At 45.1% G+C, this 16,253-nt stretch overlaps 1 protein-coding gene across 1 annotated transcript; it reads right to left on the reverse strand.

Annotated features, from left to right (window-relative positions):
• Nucleotides 1-11,455: 11,455 nt before the first annotated feature.
• Nucleotides 11,456-13,241, reverse strand: LOC127339802 (probable purine permease 4). The gene has a single exon (XM_051365614.2). The coding sequence runs from the start codon at nt 13,165-13,167 to the stop codon at nt 12,022-12,024; it is 1,146 nt and encodes a 381-aa protein (XP_051221574.2). The 5' UTR covers nt 13,168-13,241; the 3' UTR covers nt 11,456-12,021.
• Between the last annotated feature and the right edge of the window lie 3,012 nt (nt 13,242-16,253).

Raw genomic sequence — 16,253 nt, forward strand, 5'->3', positions numbered from 1 at the left:
CAGTTTACCTTGAGCAACAATGTCGCGAACATAATGATACTTGACATCAATGTGTGATTTGTCCTCTCATGGAACATTTGATCATTAGTAAGGTATATGACACTTTTACTGTCACAAAATAAGTTAATGCAAGAATCATCTCCACAAAGCTCAACATACAAACCCTTTTAACCAAATAGACTCTTTGCAAGCTTCAGCAATAGCCATATATTCAGCTTCGATTGTAGATTAGGAAACTACAGGTTGTAATGTTGCCTACCAACTCACATCACATCCACCAACCATGAACACATAGCCTATGAGGGAGCTCCTCTTATCCAAATCGGTAGAAAAATCTGAATCTACATAGGCAGCGAGTCCCTCACCGGTCTTGCCGAACTTCAAGCAATCTTTGGATGTGCCACGAAGATACCTGAAAATCCAATGAACAACTTTCCAATATTCTTTAACAAGACTAGTAAATTTGCCCGTGCGTTGCAACGGATCCAAATTTTATTGAATATAGCAACGTTCTGACCTAAAGAAAACCAATTGGAAAACCATCCCGGCAAAGCATAACTTTAAAACCATGTACACTAAATTCTAACAACAAAATATACACCAAATCCTGATTATCCATAGGCCAATTGTTTGAAAAAGTAATTCCGGTGGCCAATTGTTTCAAAAAAAATAGGCTACATCTTTGGAGTCAGGAAGTTTGACATACAAAAAAGAAAAGCATTAGTCAGCATATTTTTCTTTTCCCTAGAGAAACACTCTAGTCAAGTAAGAACGAATATCTCATGTCCGGGCTTCAGATATTAGAGTCCTACTTCTCAGAATCATATCATTAGAGCGGGTTTCCTGAAATCCAGAGATTTCCCTGCCACGAAAACCTGTTTGTCTGCAATCTAAAACTTTTAAACTGATGAATGTTACCGTGCAAGGCTACATTGCCTCATCTTCTTGTGCGTACCAAGATGGCCGTCATCTCGTCTGTTAGCGCGACCTGTCCCGGGCCAGCCGGTAGAGCAGTAGACCTTCTCCTAGAGCACACCCACTCGTCGGTGCAGATCATGTGCACCCCCTCGTGTGGTCGTGTTGCTCGATGTGTTCGTTACTTTCTTGGGATCATGTCGCACAGGCGACATATGCAGAGCTCTCATACGTGCCGCCGCCGTCCTGGCAACCGCCCGCCGATGTGATCGTCCCTGCTGCGCCCCTTCCTCGTGGCTGATCTGCTCTTCTTCTGCAGCATCAGCGTCATCGCTGAGACCGGCGAGAGCAACGTACACGAGCGTTTCCCCTCAACTTGAACATGGCATGTGATGAAATCCAGGCGATGAAGCGCTCGCGATCGGAGCTAACCAGCGTGACAACCTTGATTATCGAGGAAACAGACAGAGGATATCAATAAGATTAGGGTGTGTAGCAGGGAGCTACCTCGCTTGGTGGCGTTCACGGAAGCTTTCCATAGCGCCCATAACTTCGTGTCTCCTCTGCTGTACGTGCTTCGTTGCCGTACGTGGCGTCCCCCTCTAGCGCCGCCCCGACCAGCTGCTTGACGCCTATCACATTAGCTCCTCTTCCCTCGCATCTTGCCGCTCAAAGCTCTCCAATCGCCGGGGAAACCGGAAGGAAGCGCACGGTCTCCGGCGAGCTAGGGACTCGCCCGGCGTCAACCACCTCTTTGGGCCGCGATCTGCTCCCTACTCGATTTGTTCCAATTTCGCTAGCGCCGCCATCAGCTAGCGAGCGAGTCAGGTCGCTACCCGATGGACATTAAAAGATCGAACAGTGTTGGCGCACAATACCGGTGCGAGTTCTTTTCGTATGAAACAGTATTTTCTTATGCGGTGGCATCTAGTGTAATTTTGACGAAAATTAGGGGTAATAAAAGACGGACCGACAAGAAGCCTTATTTTCTTTATTATTAGGTATAGATTAGCCATGTACCGACTAATCAAACTCATAGCATATGATAAACCAAGATGAGAACAAACCATGGCATACATCAAAGAACCAACAACACTAGAATAAAGAACTCGTGACATGTACTTAATATCTCCATCAGTACTAGATCACTGCAATGCTGACAATTTGAAGTGAGGAGCAATATGTGTACTAACAAACTTTGCATCATGCATATTAAAACATTCAATGACTTTTTAATGTAATTTTGCTGACTAAGAAATAACACACTAGATTTTTTTTTGTCTCTTGTATTTTCATACCTAGTTTTTTTTAGCAGCACCAAGATCTTTCCTCTCGAACTCACTACTTAATTGTGCTTTCAGAGTAGTGATCTCTTTCTTACTTTTGGTAGCAATCAACATGTAACAACAATTATATAGGTGATCCACTAATAAACTAAATGTAAACAATGAGATCTCTTAAAATCTTGTCAAGCATAACTGGATCAAACTTTATATATATGCTCGTCAAGTTGATCTTCATGCAGAAAAGCAGTCTTCACATCTAATTGCTCAAATTTCTCAAGGTCAATATCATATATAGCCATATAATACTAAATAATGCACGAATAAAACTATGCTACCACCGGGCGATGGGCATTGTTTCGCTCCGTTGTTAGCCTTCTTATTATATTTGGATCACAATATAACACCCGCCAAGATGTTAACAAGCAGGCCATGCTACCCCTTGTCATGCTAGAAAAAAAAGACTTTTCTCAAGTAGATCACCGCAAAGATCAAACAAGAAGCCTTAGGGCATGGCCAATGCATAGCCCTAGGGGTGTTGCCTCGCAGCTTTATCTTGGTTCGGGTGGTCCAAATTAGGTTCGGATGAGGAGGCAGTCTCTTCATCAGGAGGCAACCTCTTCATCCATAAAGTGGAAAATGTGAGAGAGAAAGAGAAAAACCAAATCAGTTTTTGAGAGAAAGACATATTAATGAGATCATAACATGGCATGCATATGTCAAAAGTTTTATCCAAGCCTAGTTGGACAGCTGCCTCCATTGCTCATGCCCTTATCATGTAGCCTAGCTAGGATGAATCATCTGAGTTCCATCATGCGGCCGGGGTAGACTTTAATTTATATTGTGGGACCTCGTCCAGTTTGTTCGTACATCTGAACCATCTCCTTTATAAAATGAAATGAAAATATGAATATCTTTTATCCCCGTTAAACAAATCGGGTTTGCTATCAACTTTGTTTCTCTACATTAGCTACTTGCACCGCCAGAATTAGTAAATTTTCCTTGTAAGCAACAATGTATAAATACCAGTTGTAGCCATTTTCGGTGCTCGTATGTCACTAAGGACTAGGGGGTACCTCTGATTTTGATAAAGAGTTGAAATCATTGGTTGGGCTGTCAGAATAACGTTCCAATGACTCTGGAGAATCTCTCAGTCAGTAAAGCCACCAGTTGGCTGCTAAGGCGCCTCCATTATTGCGCAAAAGCCTAGTTTGAGCAGCGGGTATATGGCATTTGTTTAACTTGACACGATAAACTTACTATACACCATACCAATGTGTGCAGGAGAAGAGTTGTTAGCATAAAACCACCATATTCCTAGCTAAATATCGATTTTGGTACCACTTTATGTTTCGGGAGCAAAAAACTACCACGTTTCGCTGACATTTTCGCAAAAAAACACTAATCCTGAATTGATAACAAAATGCATCGTTTCTGACCAGTGGGGCCCAGTTGGCAGGCTCAATTTGCTGAGGTGGACTAGAGCCCAGCTGTCAGTCCAGTTTAAAAAGTCAAACAACACAAAAAAAAACAACAAAATAGAGGAGGAGCCCCCAACCGTATCCCCATCCCCATCCCGACACCACCACCACCGGTCTAACCCACCGCCGCCGTACTCCACCGCCACCAGCGAGGCGGGCCTCCGCCGTACGCCTGCGAGGAAGGTCGTGCCGCCCACCAAGCCACGACGTTGTCCAACCTGGCCGTGCAAGCCCCTGCTCCGAACCCTGGCCTCCCGTGCGCTCACCGGAGCCGCTGCGCGGCAAGGCCGTGGAGGGGTAGGAAGGCGTCGCGGAAGGTTAAAGGCGTCCATCATACTCTAGCGAGTACGGCTCGACTGCGGCGGTGAGGTGGTCTCCGGCGTGGGGAACGGCAGAGCCCATGGTCCCGTGGTCTCCGGCGAGGTGCAGGACAACGACCACATGGCCTCCGGCGAGGGATCCCTCCATACTCCGGCGAGGACGGAGAGAGATTTTCACTTTTTATTTTTTCTAGATATTTATGGCTTTTTTAATTATGCTGACATGTGGGGCCAATTCCATTGAAAGAAAATTTGCCACGTCAGCCTTACATGTGGGTCTAGCCTGTCAGAAATCGTGTCAATTTGCGCTTAGACATGGTTTAGTGTTTTTTGCGAAAATGTCACAAAATGTGGTAGTTTTTTTGCTTCCGAAACACAAAGTGATAGCAAAATCGACATTTAGATGGGAATGTGGTGGTTTTATGCTAACAACTCACAGCGGAACGATTATGTAATGCAGAAAAACAGAGCACTCCATCTCCATCCAACAGCTACTGATGCTAATTGCATGCCCATTCGATTAACTTGCTCCCTGTTAGGTCATTTCTGTCTCGACGCATTGAGAAGAAAGATCGAGACTCACGTGCGAGAGCACGAACATGGAGCAAAAATCTATGATCTCAGAGGTCGTCATTGCGTGCGGCCGGTCCTATCAGGGAAGAATAACGGGTAATTAATTAATTATGGTGCAGCAATTCGAGCTCATCAGCGCGTCATCATGCACTGCTAACTATGTGCGTTGCTGAGTCATGTCATCATTCTTATATGGTATGTGTCACTCCAGCTCTCCAAATCTCTAGCTAACTGCGTGCGTAGGCAAGAACTAGCTTAAGCTAGCGCCGATTTAGATGAAGCCAAGCAGAGCGTGCACAAGAGATCTTTGCAAAGTCGCCAAGTCCTCGTTTGTTAGACTCAAAGGGTATATGTTTATGGAGCAGCAGTGATAGGCAGGGTAATTTCTGAGTACTTGCTAGGAAAACCTAAGATGCATGTGTGCAGAGAGATTAATTGGATTGCTCTTGCGCAGCCGTGGGGATATTTTTTGAGCTAGCTTTATGATCTTTGAGTTGACTTCATGATCAATCGGTAGGTTAACATTCCATTCGACTGCCATATGACTTTGACAAGGATGGAAGAGAAGCATGCGTATATAGATCGATAGGGCTAGGGCATCGGAATCGAAACCAAGTGGCAGGCATCAAACAACAAAGCTAGCTAGGAGTGCTCATCGCTGTTGGACGAGATCGATGTATGTCAACCCAGTTACCCAGCACATCAATTTCAAGTTTATGACCCGTTACATTCTTCCTCTTTTCTCGGTTTTCGCTTGGATTTTTTGGCGGCATGGCCAAGCGGTAAGGCAGTGGATCAAATCTTCGTGCCACCTGATCATTAAAATACTTAAGCTTAATAATATAAAATACTTATCTGATCGAGGATGGAGAGGAGAGAGAGGTGGAATAAAAAGCTCGGGATGGATTTTGGGGTAGAAGGGAAATTGCTATCCTTTCTACTTCTTGAGGGATAATGACGGATCGAGAGGCTCGACTAAATAGAATTGGAGGTGAAGTTTTATGTTATGTATGGTAATCGCTGCACCTATAGTGCCCGAATTCTATCACGACCGTGGAGTGCACGGGCCTCAAGTTTGTAGCTCACACTGAACCTCAACTCGTTAAATCTTGTTGTCGGAATTGGTCATGGTCAGGATAACGGACGTTTTTTACCATTCCTTTTTCGGAAGGCACGACAGAGATGGTTCCTATAACTACTGAACCTTGGGTCCATATCATGCTTGAGCAGTAGGGCTTGGCTACATTTTTTTTTTGAAACAGGGCTTGGCTACATTTTTAGCTTTCACATGCCATTCAGATGAATGGGTCCGGTGAGGGCTACTCCGGTGCTCCCCCCTAAACTAAGTTGAAGGGTCATAGTTGATATTTTTTCCTATGTTGGATTCGCCGAAATTCATATCTAGCACATGTATACTTGTCTATATTGATACGGTATGTATACGTCGCGCAAGATAAAAGAAGATGTCACATGAGCAAGATCTTTATAGCATTTTTCTATTTTGGCACACGCACGTGACCGTAGATCCGTATAAAACGAGGTACAACACAACACGGACCATACGGACCTGTACATGGCTGTATGGACAGTGGACCTACACTCAAAATTATGACCGTGAGCCCTCTTACGAATATCTATAGGAAGATCTCCACCGTTATTGTATTTTACGCGCACATATTTTTTTAGGGGAGGAGCACCGGAGCAGACAGGGCCGGCCCTGACCCATGGCTGGCATGGGCGACGGCCTAGGGCCCAGGCCATGAGGAGGACCTAGATTGCGCGGTTCCTTTTACGGCTGAAAAAAAACTCTAGCACAGGCGACAGGTCTAGCGAACGCAAGCACGCAAGCGATCCATCCGATCGGTCCATCGCATCGGGAGTAGTTCCACTACAGCGAGCGATGGAGCTAAACCGAGCGAGTAATTTCCTAAAAAAAAACAATTACACAAGCAATCAGAGTGAGGCGTGGTTCATCTGTTAGTCTCTCTCCCTCGTATTCGTACGCCTCGCCTGGTCGCTGGTCGCCTTGACGCCTCCTTCCTCGTTCCTCGTCCTCAGTGTCATAGGTGGCGCTGCTCCTCCCTGCTTGATCGCCTCGCCGATTGGCAGACGGCCAAGTCCATCGGGAGTCGATCAGTACTTCACGCAATCACGTCGAGTCGTCGACATGCCCTGTCATAGTCCATGATCTCTGGTCTAATTTTTTGTCTAAAATCTATAATTTAATCCCAATTAGGGTTCTAATTTCATGTAAATTTCTTTGCCAGTAATAGGTGTTAAAATGCCAAAATAATTGTTAGGTTCTGCGAAAAGGACTAAAATAAAGCGAGGGAATTTGTGTATTGAGTAGTAAAGAGGTGTTTTAAATAACTATTTTTCAGCAAAAGTAGTGTTGATATCAACAACAATAATCAAAGGCAAATATCTGATTTGAGACAATATTATGAGGATAATACAAATGCAGATCTTGAGGTCAATGAATAATCATCGGATAACTATGTAGTTGTGCATATTATATATTAGCATTAAGGGGCTTTTTTTTCGACTTCGCCCTAGGGCCCCGAAAAATATAGAGCAGAAGTGGGGTCCGGTGCACCCTACTTATATCTATGCACTATTTGGGATTATATGAGGATAAGTGCTAACTAGTTCCAAAAGTACATCTGGCCGGCTCTTTGTGGGTGAAAACAGCTAGTGGCTTTCTCGATCGAGATGGATAACCACAGAGATCGAGCTCCTTTTCCACACGGGATGCAGACAAATCTTCAGAGAAACTAAAGGCCTCGATCGACATCAGTTCAACTCTGAATTTAAGAAGAAGAGAAGGGAACAGAAGGAGCTCCAGCAGCAGTGAAGACACACATACACACGCGACGACGGACGGACGTTGCTGTCCGGTAGTATAAACCACAACGGGGCAAGCCGACGGTACTGGCAGCCGTTGATAGGAAACAAGTCAAGTAGTACATGCATGACCCAAGTGGTGCGGTGGCTTTCCTCTTTCCCTGGCAGCATGACTGTGCGTAGTCAAAATGCTATGAGGAATCGCCATCTTCCTGCCCTGATTGGGCCAGCCACTAATCAGTTCATCACTACCCCTCCTGATTTGTCAATGCTATATAAAACCTGGTGCTGCTGGCCCCTCCACTCCACTAACCGGGCCCCAGTTAGTGCAGTGTGCCTTCTCAGAATAACTGTCAGCACCCACAGCAGTAGCATAGCACCTCTCAAGAAATGCAGAATGGGACAGCCAATTTTGGTAAAAAGAGGCCGACGATTTCTCCATATCCTGCAAAACTCTCCCTCTTGTGATGCTGTCAAGGGGGCCTCCTGTGATGCTGTCAAGTCTGTGATCTGTCCTCGCCATCGTGCTGCTTCGCACGTGTGTGTGTACCTCTGCACTAGCACGACCAAATCATTGTCTCTTTTATGTGCGTGTGCCCGTGTGCGAAAGCCACCGTGCACACAGATACTCAGCAACAGAAAAGAGTGTTATTCAAATCTCTGCTACACATTTTTTATTTTTATTTTCCGGTATGCTACCTCATTTTGATCACAGTTAAAGGCAGCACATGATTCGCACAGTTAAGTATAATTTGTACTACGGAGTAGTACCGTGATAATTGTCAAAAACTTGTCTTGGAAGCCATTGAAATTTATCCAACTTTTATCTTAGAAAAGCTGAAGAGCACATTTAAGCATGCCATGGAGTATAAGGGAACTGATATTTCACTAAAAGAGGCTTATTAGATAATGTTCAATTCGGAGTAGCTAGGTCCAGAGAATCCTTTGTGAATACAATAAGCTCCACCGCTAAGGCATTCTCTTGTCAAAATATTGAGAACTTGAAATCTATTTACTGTATATGGTTTCCTTTTTTTCTGCCCATCCTGCGGCGATTGCCATGAAAAAACAATACTGCAACAGCTGCGAAAGAGTAAAATTACAATTTTGTCTCTTGCATATATGCTTATCGAATGGAAGGTATTCTTAGATGATGGCCACATGGATGGACAGCACTAAATTTGATGTCAAGAGGCACTAAGAAAGTTTCATACTAAAGATATACTTGAAAAGGACTTAATATTAATGGTGGGGACATGGTACAAGGTAAATCTCGAAAGCGTGTCAAGGTGGAACATGTCGATCCTTTCTAATATTGCAGACTACGATTTTGCCTTGAGCATTTTATATGGTGTGGTGGGTGGTGAGTGGTTACTATGCTGAATCTACATTTAGACACTTAACTGTACATGCGTATTTTGTGATTTACATATCTTGTCATTTTTTGTGTGCCAATTAATAGAACTGCAACCATACTTGGTATATTTGCTTTAAAATATAGTGACCGGGTAAGACTAGTCACAATGGGAAGTATCATACACTAGTATCATGCACATGATACTAGGCTATGATACCAACCCCACAATGCATAATATCATAAGATAGTATCATAGTATCATCATATTTAATGTTTTGTAGAATCTCAATGCAAATGTGTGTATATAATGTGTTTGCCATCAAGTTTTCTAGTTTTACGTGCTATGATACGGTATCATATTATGATACCACTCTCATCTCTCACCTCATTAATTAGTGTGTCACATCAGATTTTTGCCAACATGGCATGCATGATACTACTTATGATACTTCCATTGTGGCTAGTCTAAACATGCACATGTGTGGCCCCACCTAGAGGCGAGCCATGAACCAATCATAGGCCCAAGATGAGTTAAAACACAAAATACTTTTCAGAATATTATGATAGCAAACTAAGAATTTGATGTGCCTCTCCATTTTCTTATCCTCCTCGTATGCAGAGAGTTATTGTTATACATAGTCTGTGCCGAGACAGGTTAACCACTAAATAAAAATAAAAGTAGGAACGTTGTCACTAGTTCTATATGTATAGGTCCATTCAGTTTGTGCATATTCATTGTTAAGCGAACATTGTGTATCTGACCAAGGACGTTAATGGTAAATCTATTTCCCGAGGCAAACTTGGCCTACTTTAAAACTAAAATTACTTTTTTTTTTTACAAAAGGCAGCCTGGCCTGCTTTTCATTGAATTAGAAAGAGGATACACGATGTACAAGAAAAAAAAAGAGAAAAGTGCACTTACTATCTCAGTTTTCTTACTGTTTTTTGCTTGAAGTGGTGCTCCAAATAACTACAGATTAGTACAGCTGTGTTTTTTCGACAGTTCTTCTCTTCTTGAAATTCTGAGGCAAAGCATAGAAGACATGGTTCATTTACCTATTGAGCTAATAATCCAATCGGTCCTAGAATCAAAAAGGTTGTAACCTTTTGGTGCTCCGTATGTTTAGTACATGCTATCATTTTTTTCCCGATATAGGGCGCATCATTTTTTTGCCAACACAACATTTTTGCTACTTCTTTATTCTCTCCTACCTACCCAAACATGGTTTAGCAGACCTCATTACATTAAAGAGCACATGTGCACTCTCAATTCAATGACATATCATATTCAAAATTTAGAGTTGCAAGAAACGCAAATACTATTGACTGCAAATATATGGCTGTGATTCTGTAACTGCCCATGCTTATTTATATATAGTGCTTCCACTTCAAGTTGATCAACCCAAAATGATGAAACAACATCATAACCTCCTGGCTATCTTCCCACCCACTAGGCTCATCCTCTTGTCTCGACAATATTTCTAATTAAAGCCATACAACTCTCCTTTGATAAAAACACACATAGAGGTCTAGAACTGCTTTCTTAATAATATGGGTGTTTCCTCCTCAAATTAGCATAGCAATAATACCTCAAGCTAACACAGCAGTATGTAATGTATAGTACTGATTTAACAATTGTGCAAGGAGAAAACAGAACGTGCACTATGTCTTAGCATCACTAATAATATAATGTCAATTCGATGGCCCCCTTTTCCCCTTTTTTTGTTGCTTCCACTTTTCCATTATCTCCCCTCAAGGCTAATGCCCCAAGACATCCTTCAACCCAAAATGCCTGAGACATCATTGGCCGTCTGAGTAAAAATTACATGTATGGCCACTATGTAGCCCACTTTGATGTGTGTGGACTTCATTCTCGAGCTGATTACTTCCCTTCAACCAACCCAACTTCCCCATTCTTTTCCACCATTTTGTAATGTGGAGTTGGACAACCAACAACAGGCCTTAAAATATCATATTAGAGAGACCATAAACTCACAGTAAGTAATGATGATGCGTGCTTACGAAAGTGATTTTGAAGCACACACACAATATGTTATATAACAGAACCATGCAATATTTTTCTACTGAGGTGCCTTGATTTACATAGGAATTATTTGATTCAAAGCTATTCTGTAGGATTTTTGGACGTATCATATTCTCAGGAGTTCTTTTCTATATAATGTTCTTTGATCTGCAAGTTTCAGATCCTTTGGTTTTTTTCCTATGAATTAGTTCATGTGTACTCTATTTTGTAGAGGAAGAAATTCATCCGCTAATTTGGTTTGCTATAATTCTTTTGGTTTTCATGTGGTGTGCGAAAAACCATTTGATGCTAGTTGGTAGTTCATGTAGTTTTCCAATCATGTAAGTTTTTAATCGTGTCTTTTAGCAGTCCTGCAAATTAGATGTTCCCTTATGCAAACCTATATTGTGGTTTTGCATGCCACTAAATTTCATGTTTATAGAATTATCTACGCAAACTATCTATGCATCATATATAGTCAACTATTCGATGTAGTTAATTGAAATGCTTAAACATACTACGAGACAAGAGGCTACATAACAAAACATGGTTTCAAGTTTCCAACTTCCAAGTACTCTTTTCGTTACTTAAATCTAGCGGTTGGCAAGGTAACATCACCGGGTACTAAATGAGCATTTAGGTGTGCTCGGCAAACGATCACATTCACAATGACGCAAGCTTGCATATATATAAAAACCGGGGCTGTGCTAGTTAACAGTTCAGGCATGTACACAAAACAAGGCAACATTTTGAGCTGGGGAATATTTCCCTGTTCTGATGCGAGATGCTCTGATAGGCTCCAAAGGAACCACAATTTTGTAAGGATGTTACTCCAGAGGTTGTACATCACAGGAGGTATATATTATGTCACTCCATCATTCATCCTTCTTCCATTTCATCCACCGAAACTTGTACTAAAACTGACGATCTAGAAACACTTTTACTAAACCTTAAACCTTACAAACAAGCAGCCAGCAAAGCACAACCATCAACCTCCATCTCTCATGCACGGCTCATGCATCGATCACTATGTACACAACCTGCTTTGTCTCTTGTGCCATACATACATGCATGTCTAACTTATGTTCCACGCATGCGTTCTGCGACTAGACTACTCGATGCACTACCGTTGAGACTTTTTCCCCCGTCTTAACATTTCCATGATGCAGCATATGTTTCGGATGCTATGCTCTAAAAAAGAAAAAAGAAAAAAAAAGAAGCTAGCTCAAACGGTCTCAACTGCACCTCCTCCCACGCCACCGCCGCCACCTGTAACACTCTTGTCCGCGCCGCTTCCGTCAGACGCGGCGGCCACCTTGCCGTCGCCTTCCTGCTGCTTCTGCCGCGTGGTGTACTCGCCGTAGAGGTAGGAGGAGAAGCCCCAGACGCAGAGCACGGTGGCGACGGCCTTCTCGGCGCCGAACGGATCGCGGAACACGACCACGCCGCCGACCACGTTGAAGGTGAGCACCGCGGTCATGCAGACGCCGCTGTGCAGCGACGACGTGAGGTACACCATCCCGGCGGTGCCCATGAAGCAGGCCTGCCACGTCACCACCAGCGCGACGACCAGCGTCCAGTAGGCGGCCGGGGACCCGTCCCACCGCGCGACCTCCTTGCCCCACCCTCCCGCCGCGACGAGCCCTGCCACGGCCAGCGCCGTCGCCGCCGCCTGCATGACCACCTGCACCTCCACCACCATGCGGAACCCACCCGACACGGCCCTCCGGTACAGCAGCTCCATGACCGGCAGGTAGGCCGCGAAGAGCCCCGCGGCGCCGAGCGTGACAGCGAAGCCCACGAAGTACCTCGTCCGGCTCCCGCCGTCGGGCTGCTCGGCGGAGTCGGACGACCGGAGCGCGAGCAGAACGGAGCTGAGGGTGAGGAGCACGACGGCATTGAGGTTGGAAAACGTGAAGGGGTGGCGCACGATGATGGCGGCGAGCACGAGCGTGAAGGCGAGCTGCATGGACAGCAGGAGCGAGGAGGTGGACACGGGCAGGTAGGAGGAGCTGTAGGAGAAGAGCAGGTTGTTGACCCCCATGAGCACCCCGATGAGGATGCACGCCATGAGCAGCCGGCGCGTGAACCACGTGAACGGCCTGGGCTGGCCGGCCGACCTGCCGGCGTAGACGGGCAGGAGCAGCACCGGGAAGCCGACCGACTGCACCAGCGTGGCCACCCAGCGATCGTGTCCGCCGTGCGCGAAGTAGTAGCGGGACATGAGGCTGGACGCGACGGAGCCGCCGAGCAGGGCGGCGTAGTTGGCGCACAGAAGCAGGCGCCTCCGCCTCGCCGCCGCTCGCGCGCCATTGCTGGCGACGTCGTCCGAAGGCGGCATGTCGAGGATCGCGGGCGGGGTGGAGGACATTGGCGAGTGAGTGAGATGGACAAGTTGCGCTGGGTTGAGGAGGACTTGAGATGAGGTGAGGTGAGGAGGGAAATGGGTGTGGTGGTGGGGAGTATTTAAGCTGAGATAAGTGGGAGATTACGGTGTTTTCTTTTTAAGAGTGGAGGAGATTGCACAACTTTGTGTGATGATGAGTAAAATAATGGAAGCCGAATAAATGAGCACCGGCAGACCGGATGTTAGTTAATTTGTTTGGATTAGATTTGTTATACTGAACACACATTCGTATATATCCCTCGTCCTTTTGGTGGTGCACCCTAGATCATTGCTCTTTAACTGACAGATCATATCTGTTTATTTTGAACTTGATGGTATATGCAACATATTTTTCACCATAGACATTTCCTTTTGTTTATCGGTACTGAGTGGGAGTGTAGACTTTTTTTTATGTGACTAATTCTGAGAATTCTCAGTCAAATAATGTCATCCCATAATTCATAGTATGTGAACTATTTTTTGGGTTATAACTGAGTTGCGATTTAAAAATCTCAACCTATTTGTAATGGGAAAATAATCCGAGTTGCAACTCTGGTTACAACTGAAAATCTTAGTTGCAACTATATTTACAACTAATGAAGGGCACGATGCCAATATGTTGATTGTAAACTTGACTGAACACATACTTAGTCACATTTTTTTCCAGTTTGTGGGTAAATTTGTTAGGGTCATGTTTACACCATTTGCTCCCAGCCCAATCAGATGATCCAAGACTGACTGCACTGTAATGTGACTAGTAATCTCAAACTATCTGGATGATCTAGTCATAGCTAGTAGACCATAACCAGAAGGGAAACAAAGCTGGATCATGAGAACCTTGCCTGCGTACGAAAGACGCTCTCCAAGAGAAGCAGCTTAACCAGGGTGCGTACGTACCAGTAATCCTGTTGTGTTGCTCCTCTTTCGTCCCCGAAGAATGTAGAACCTCTGAAGGTCGTTCCTGCATGTCGTCACAGGCACAGCTTGGCAAACCCATCGATCCGCCGCTTGAACCCCAAAACATACATACAGAGGTGACGAAACGTTTGGGCTGTTTGCGGTGCATGATGACAAGCGCCTGGCACTGCGTCTGCACACACACCTTCTTCTTTCGTACACTACACCAGCTAGCAAGCCAAGCGCTACTCTGCCAGTACCACCGTGCAACATTTCCAGATCCATTTTTAGACCCTCGCGTCACACTCGATCGGCCCCACGTTCAAGGCCGCACCGCAATCCGCATTGATCGATCGCGAGGAAGTTTCGCGTGAACTGGAGCTGGACACTGTCATGTCATCTGGCCACGCTTGTGGTGCTGCATGTCATGCGGCCTGGGATGATGGCTAGCCGTGAGAAGTGAGGATCCCGTTTACCGGGAGACCTACTTCTCGTGCGTGCGTCCGTCCGACCGCCGTCGTCGTCGTCGCGTTGGTTGCTCTTTCGATGCCGATCGAGGGCCGTGGATCGGCCGGGAAGAAGGGGTGGCCCTGTACGAACCTGTAGCAGTGTAGCCCACAGCTCTACGAAAAGTAGCTTCTGCTTAGCTTCAGGAAACGCACAGCTTATTTAGCCAACGCGTGCTCCTTCTCCCCCCAGTCGCAGCGCCTCAATCCTCGCAACATCTGAAAGAAATGAATTCAGGATAGGGATGTACTTAAGACGATCATCTGCTGCACCTCCCTTTGACTGCAGAGTGTGTCCACTAATTGCAACTGCGGGCTTACTTAAAATCAATGCTCTGATCGATGCCTACTAACCGTCGATGACAGACATACAGCGGTAGAACCTTTCCATGCGTCTACAGGCCGCAGAGAGAGAGAGAGAGAGAGCAGCAGAGCTGCTCGTCTGCGTAGTCCGCGAATCCACGGCTCGGTCCAGTACAACCACAGCATGCAACAGAGACTAAATTACAAGGAAAGGAATTGCTTCCTCATATTCATATCACTTGTTGCTTAGATGTGTCTAAAACTAAAATATATCTAGATAAATCTATATTATATATTGGAGACAATTAATTAGTTCCGAAGGGACTACTACAATTAGGGCTAGGATTGCGAGTCAATACCAATTTGACATGTCCAAACGGGCGTCTCTCCGCCCGTGAGAGCTCGAGCCGGTTAAGACCGAGCAATCCTGACCGGTCGGAACAGTTCGCTCACTCTCTTCCACTCTCCATTCCTCAGTCTCGTGTTGTTGTTGTTGTATCCTTCTCCGCTTCGCCTACACGCCCCCGCTTCCCAGCCGTCACGATGCCGTCCTGGAATGATAGAGAGACCAGCGGTGAAAACCTGCTGGCACGCTTCGAGGAAGGGCAAGACCTTAGTCCACCTCCACTGTTTAGGGTTAAGGTTTCCCACTTATTTGGATTGTTTGATTTTTTCGATAATGGATGCTTTATTACTTTCAAAAGCAATTACACCCAGGCTCTGCATAATCAGAATGCACACAGCCGTTTATATGTCTCGAGTCAAAAGTCTGAAAATAAAAACTAGGCGAATTACATATCGAAACGATGAATCATAAGACGCCTAAGGTGTGGGTGGAGCTTCAATCTGTAGACTATGCTGCCACCCATGTAAGGAAAAAGTATCCCTCGTCGCAGCCTCCAACCGTGTACAGACCTCCGTAAACAGGTCTCGGTTCTCCACTCGATGAATAGGTAACCACAAACGGAGAATACATGTACATCTGTAGACAACCTATAAAGTAGAGAAATTTTTATCGTTAAAAATCTTGTCATTTCTACTTAACCAAAGCGCTCAGATAACTGCAAGCGTCCCCACCTTAAGAAGCAACTTAAACCTTGGATCGATACCATAAAGCCAATTGCCAAAGACATTGGTCACACTAGTCGGAGGATACAGGCTAGACGCTACTTGGATGATTGACCATATAGATTTCGCAAAATGGCACTGGAAGAAGAGGTGTTTAATAGTTTCATCATGTTGACAGAAAACACACCGAGTACTTCCATGCCATTTTCGCTTAATGATGACCCACAAGTATAGGGGATCGCAACAGTATTCGAGGGAAGTAAAACCCAATTTATTGATTCGACACAAGGGGAGCCA

Source organism: Lolium perenne, chromosome 3 (genome assembly GCF_019359855.2).
Source record: "Lolium perenne isolate Kyuss_39 chromosome 3, Kyuss_2.0, whole genome shotgun sequence".
NCBI classification, from domain to species: domain Eukaryota; kingdom Viridiplantae; phylum Streptophyta; class Magnoliopsida; order Poales; family Poaceae; genus Lolium; species Lolium perenne.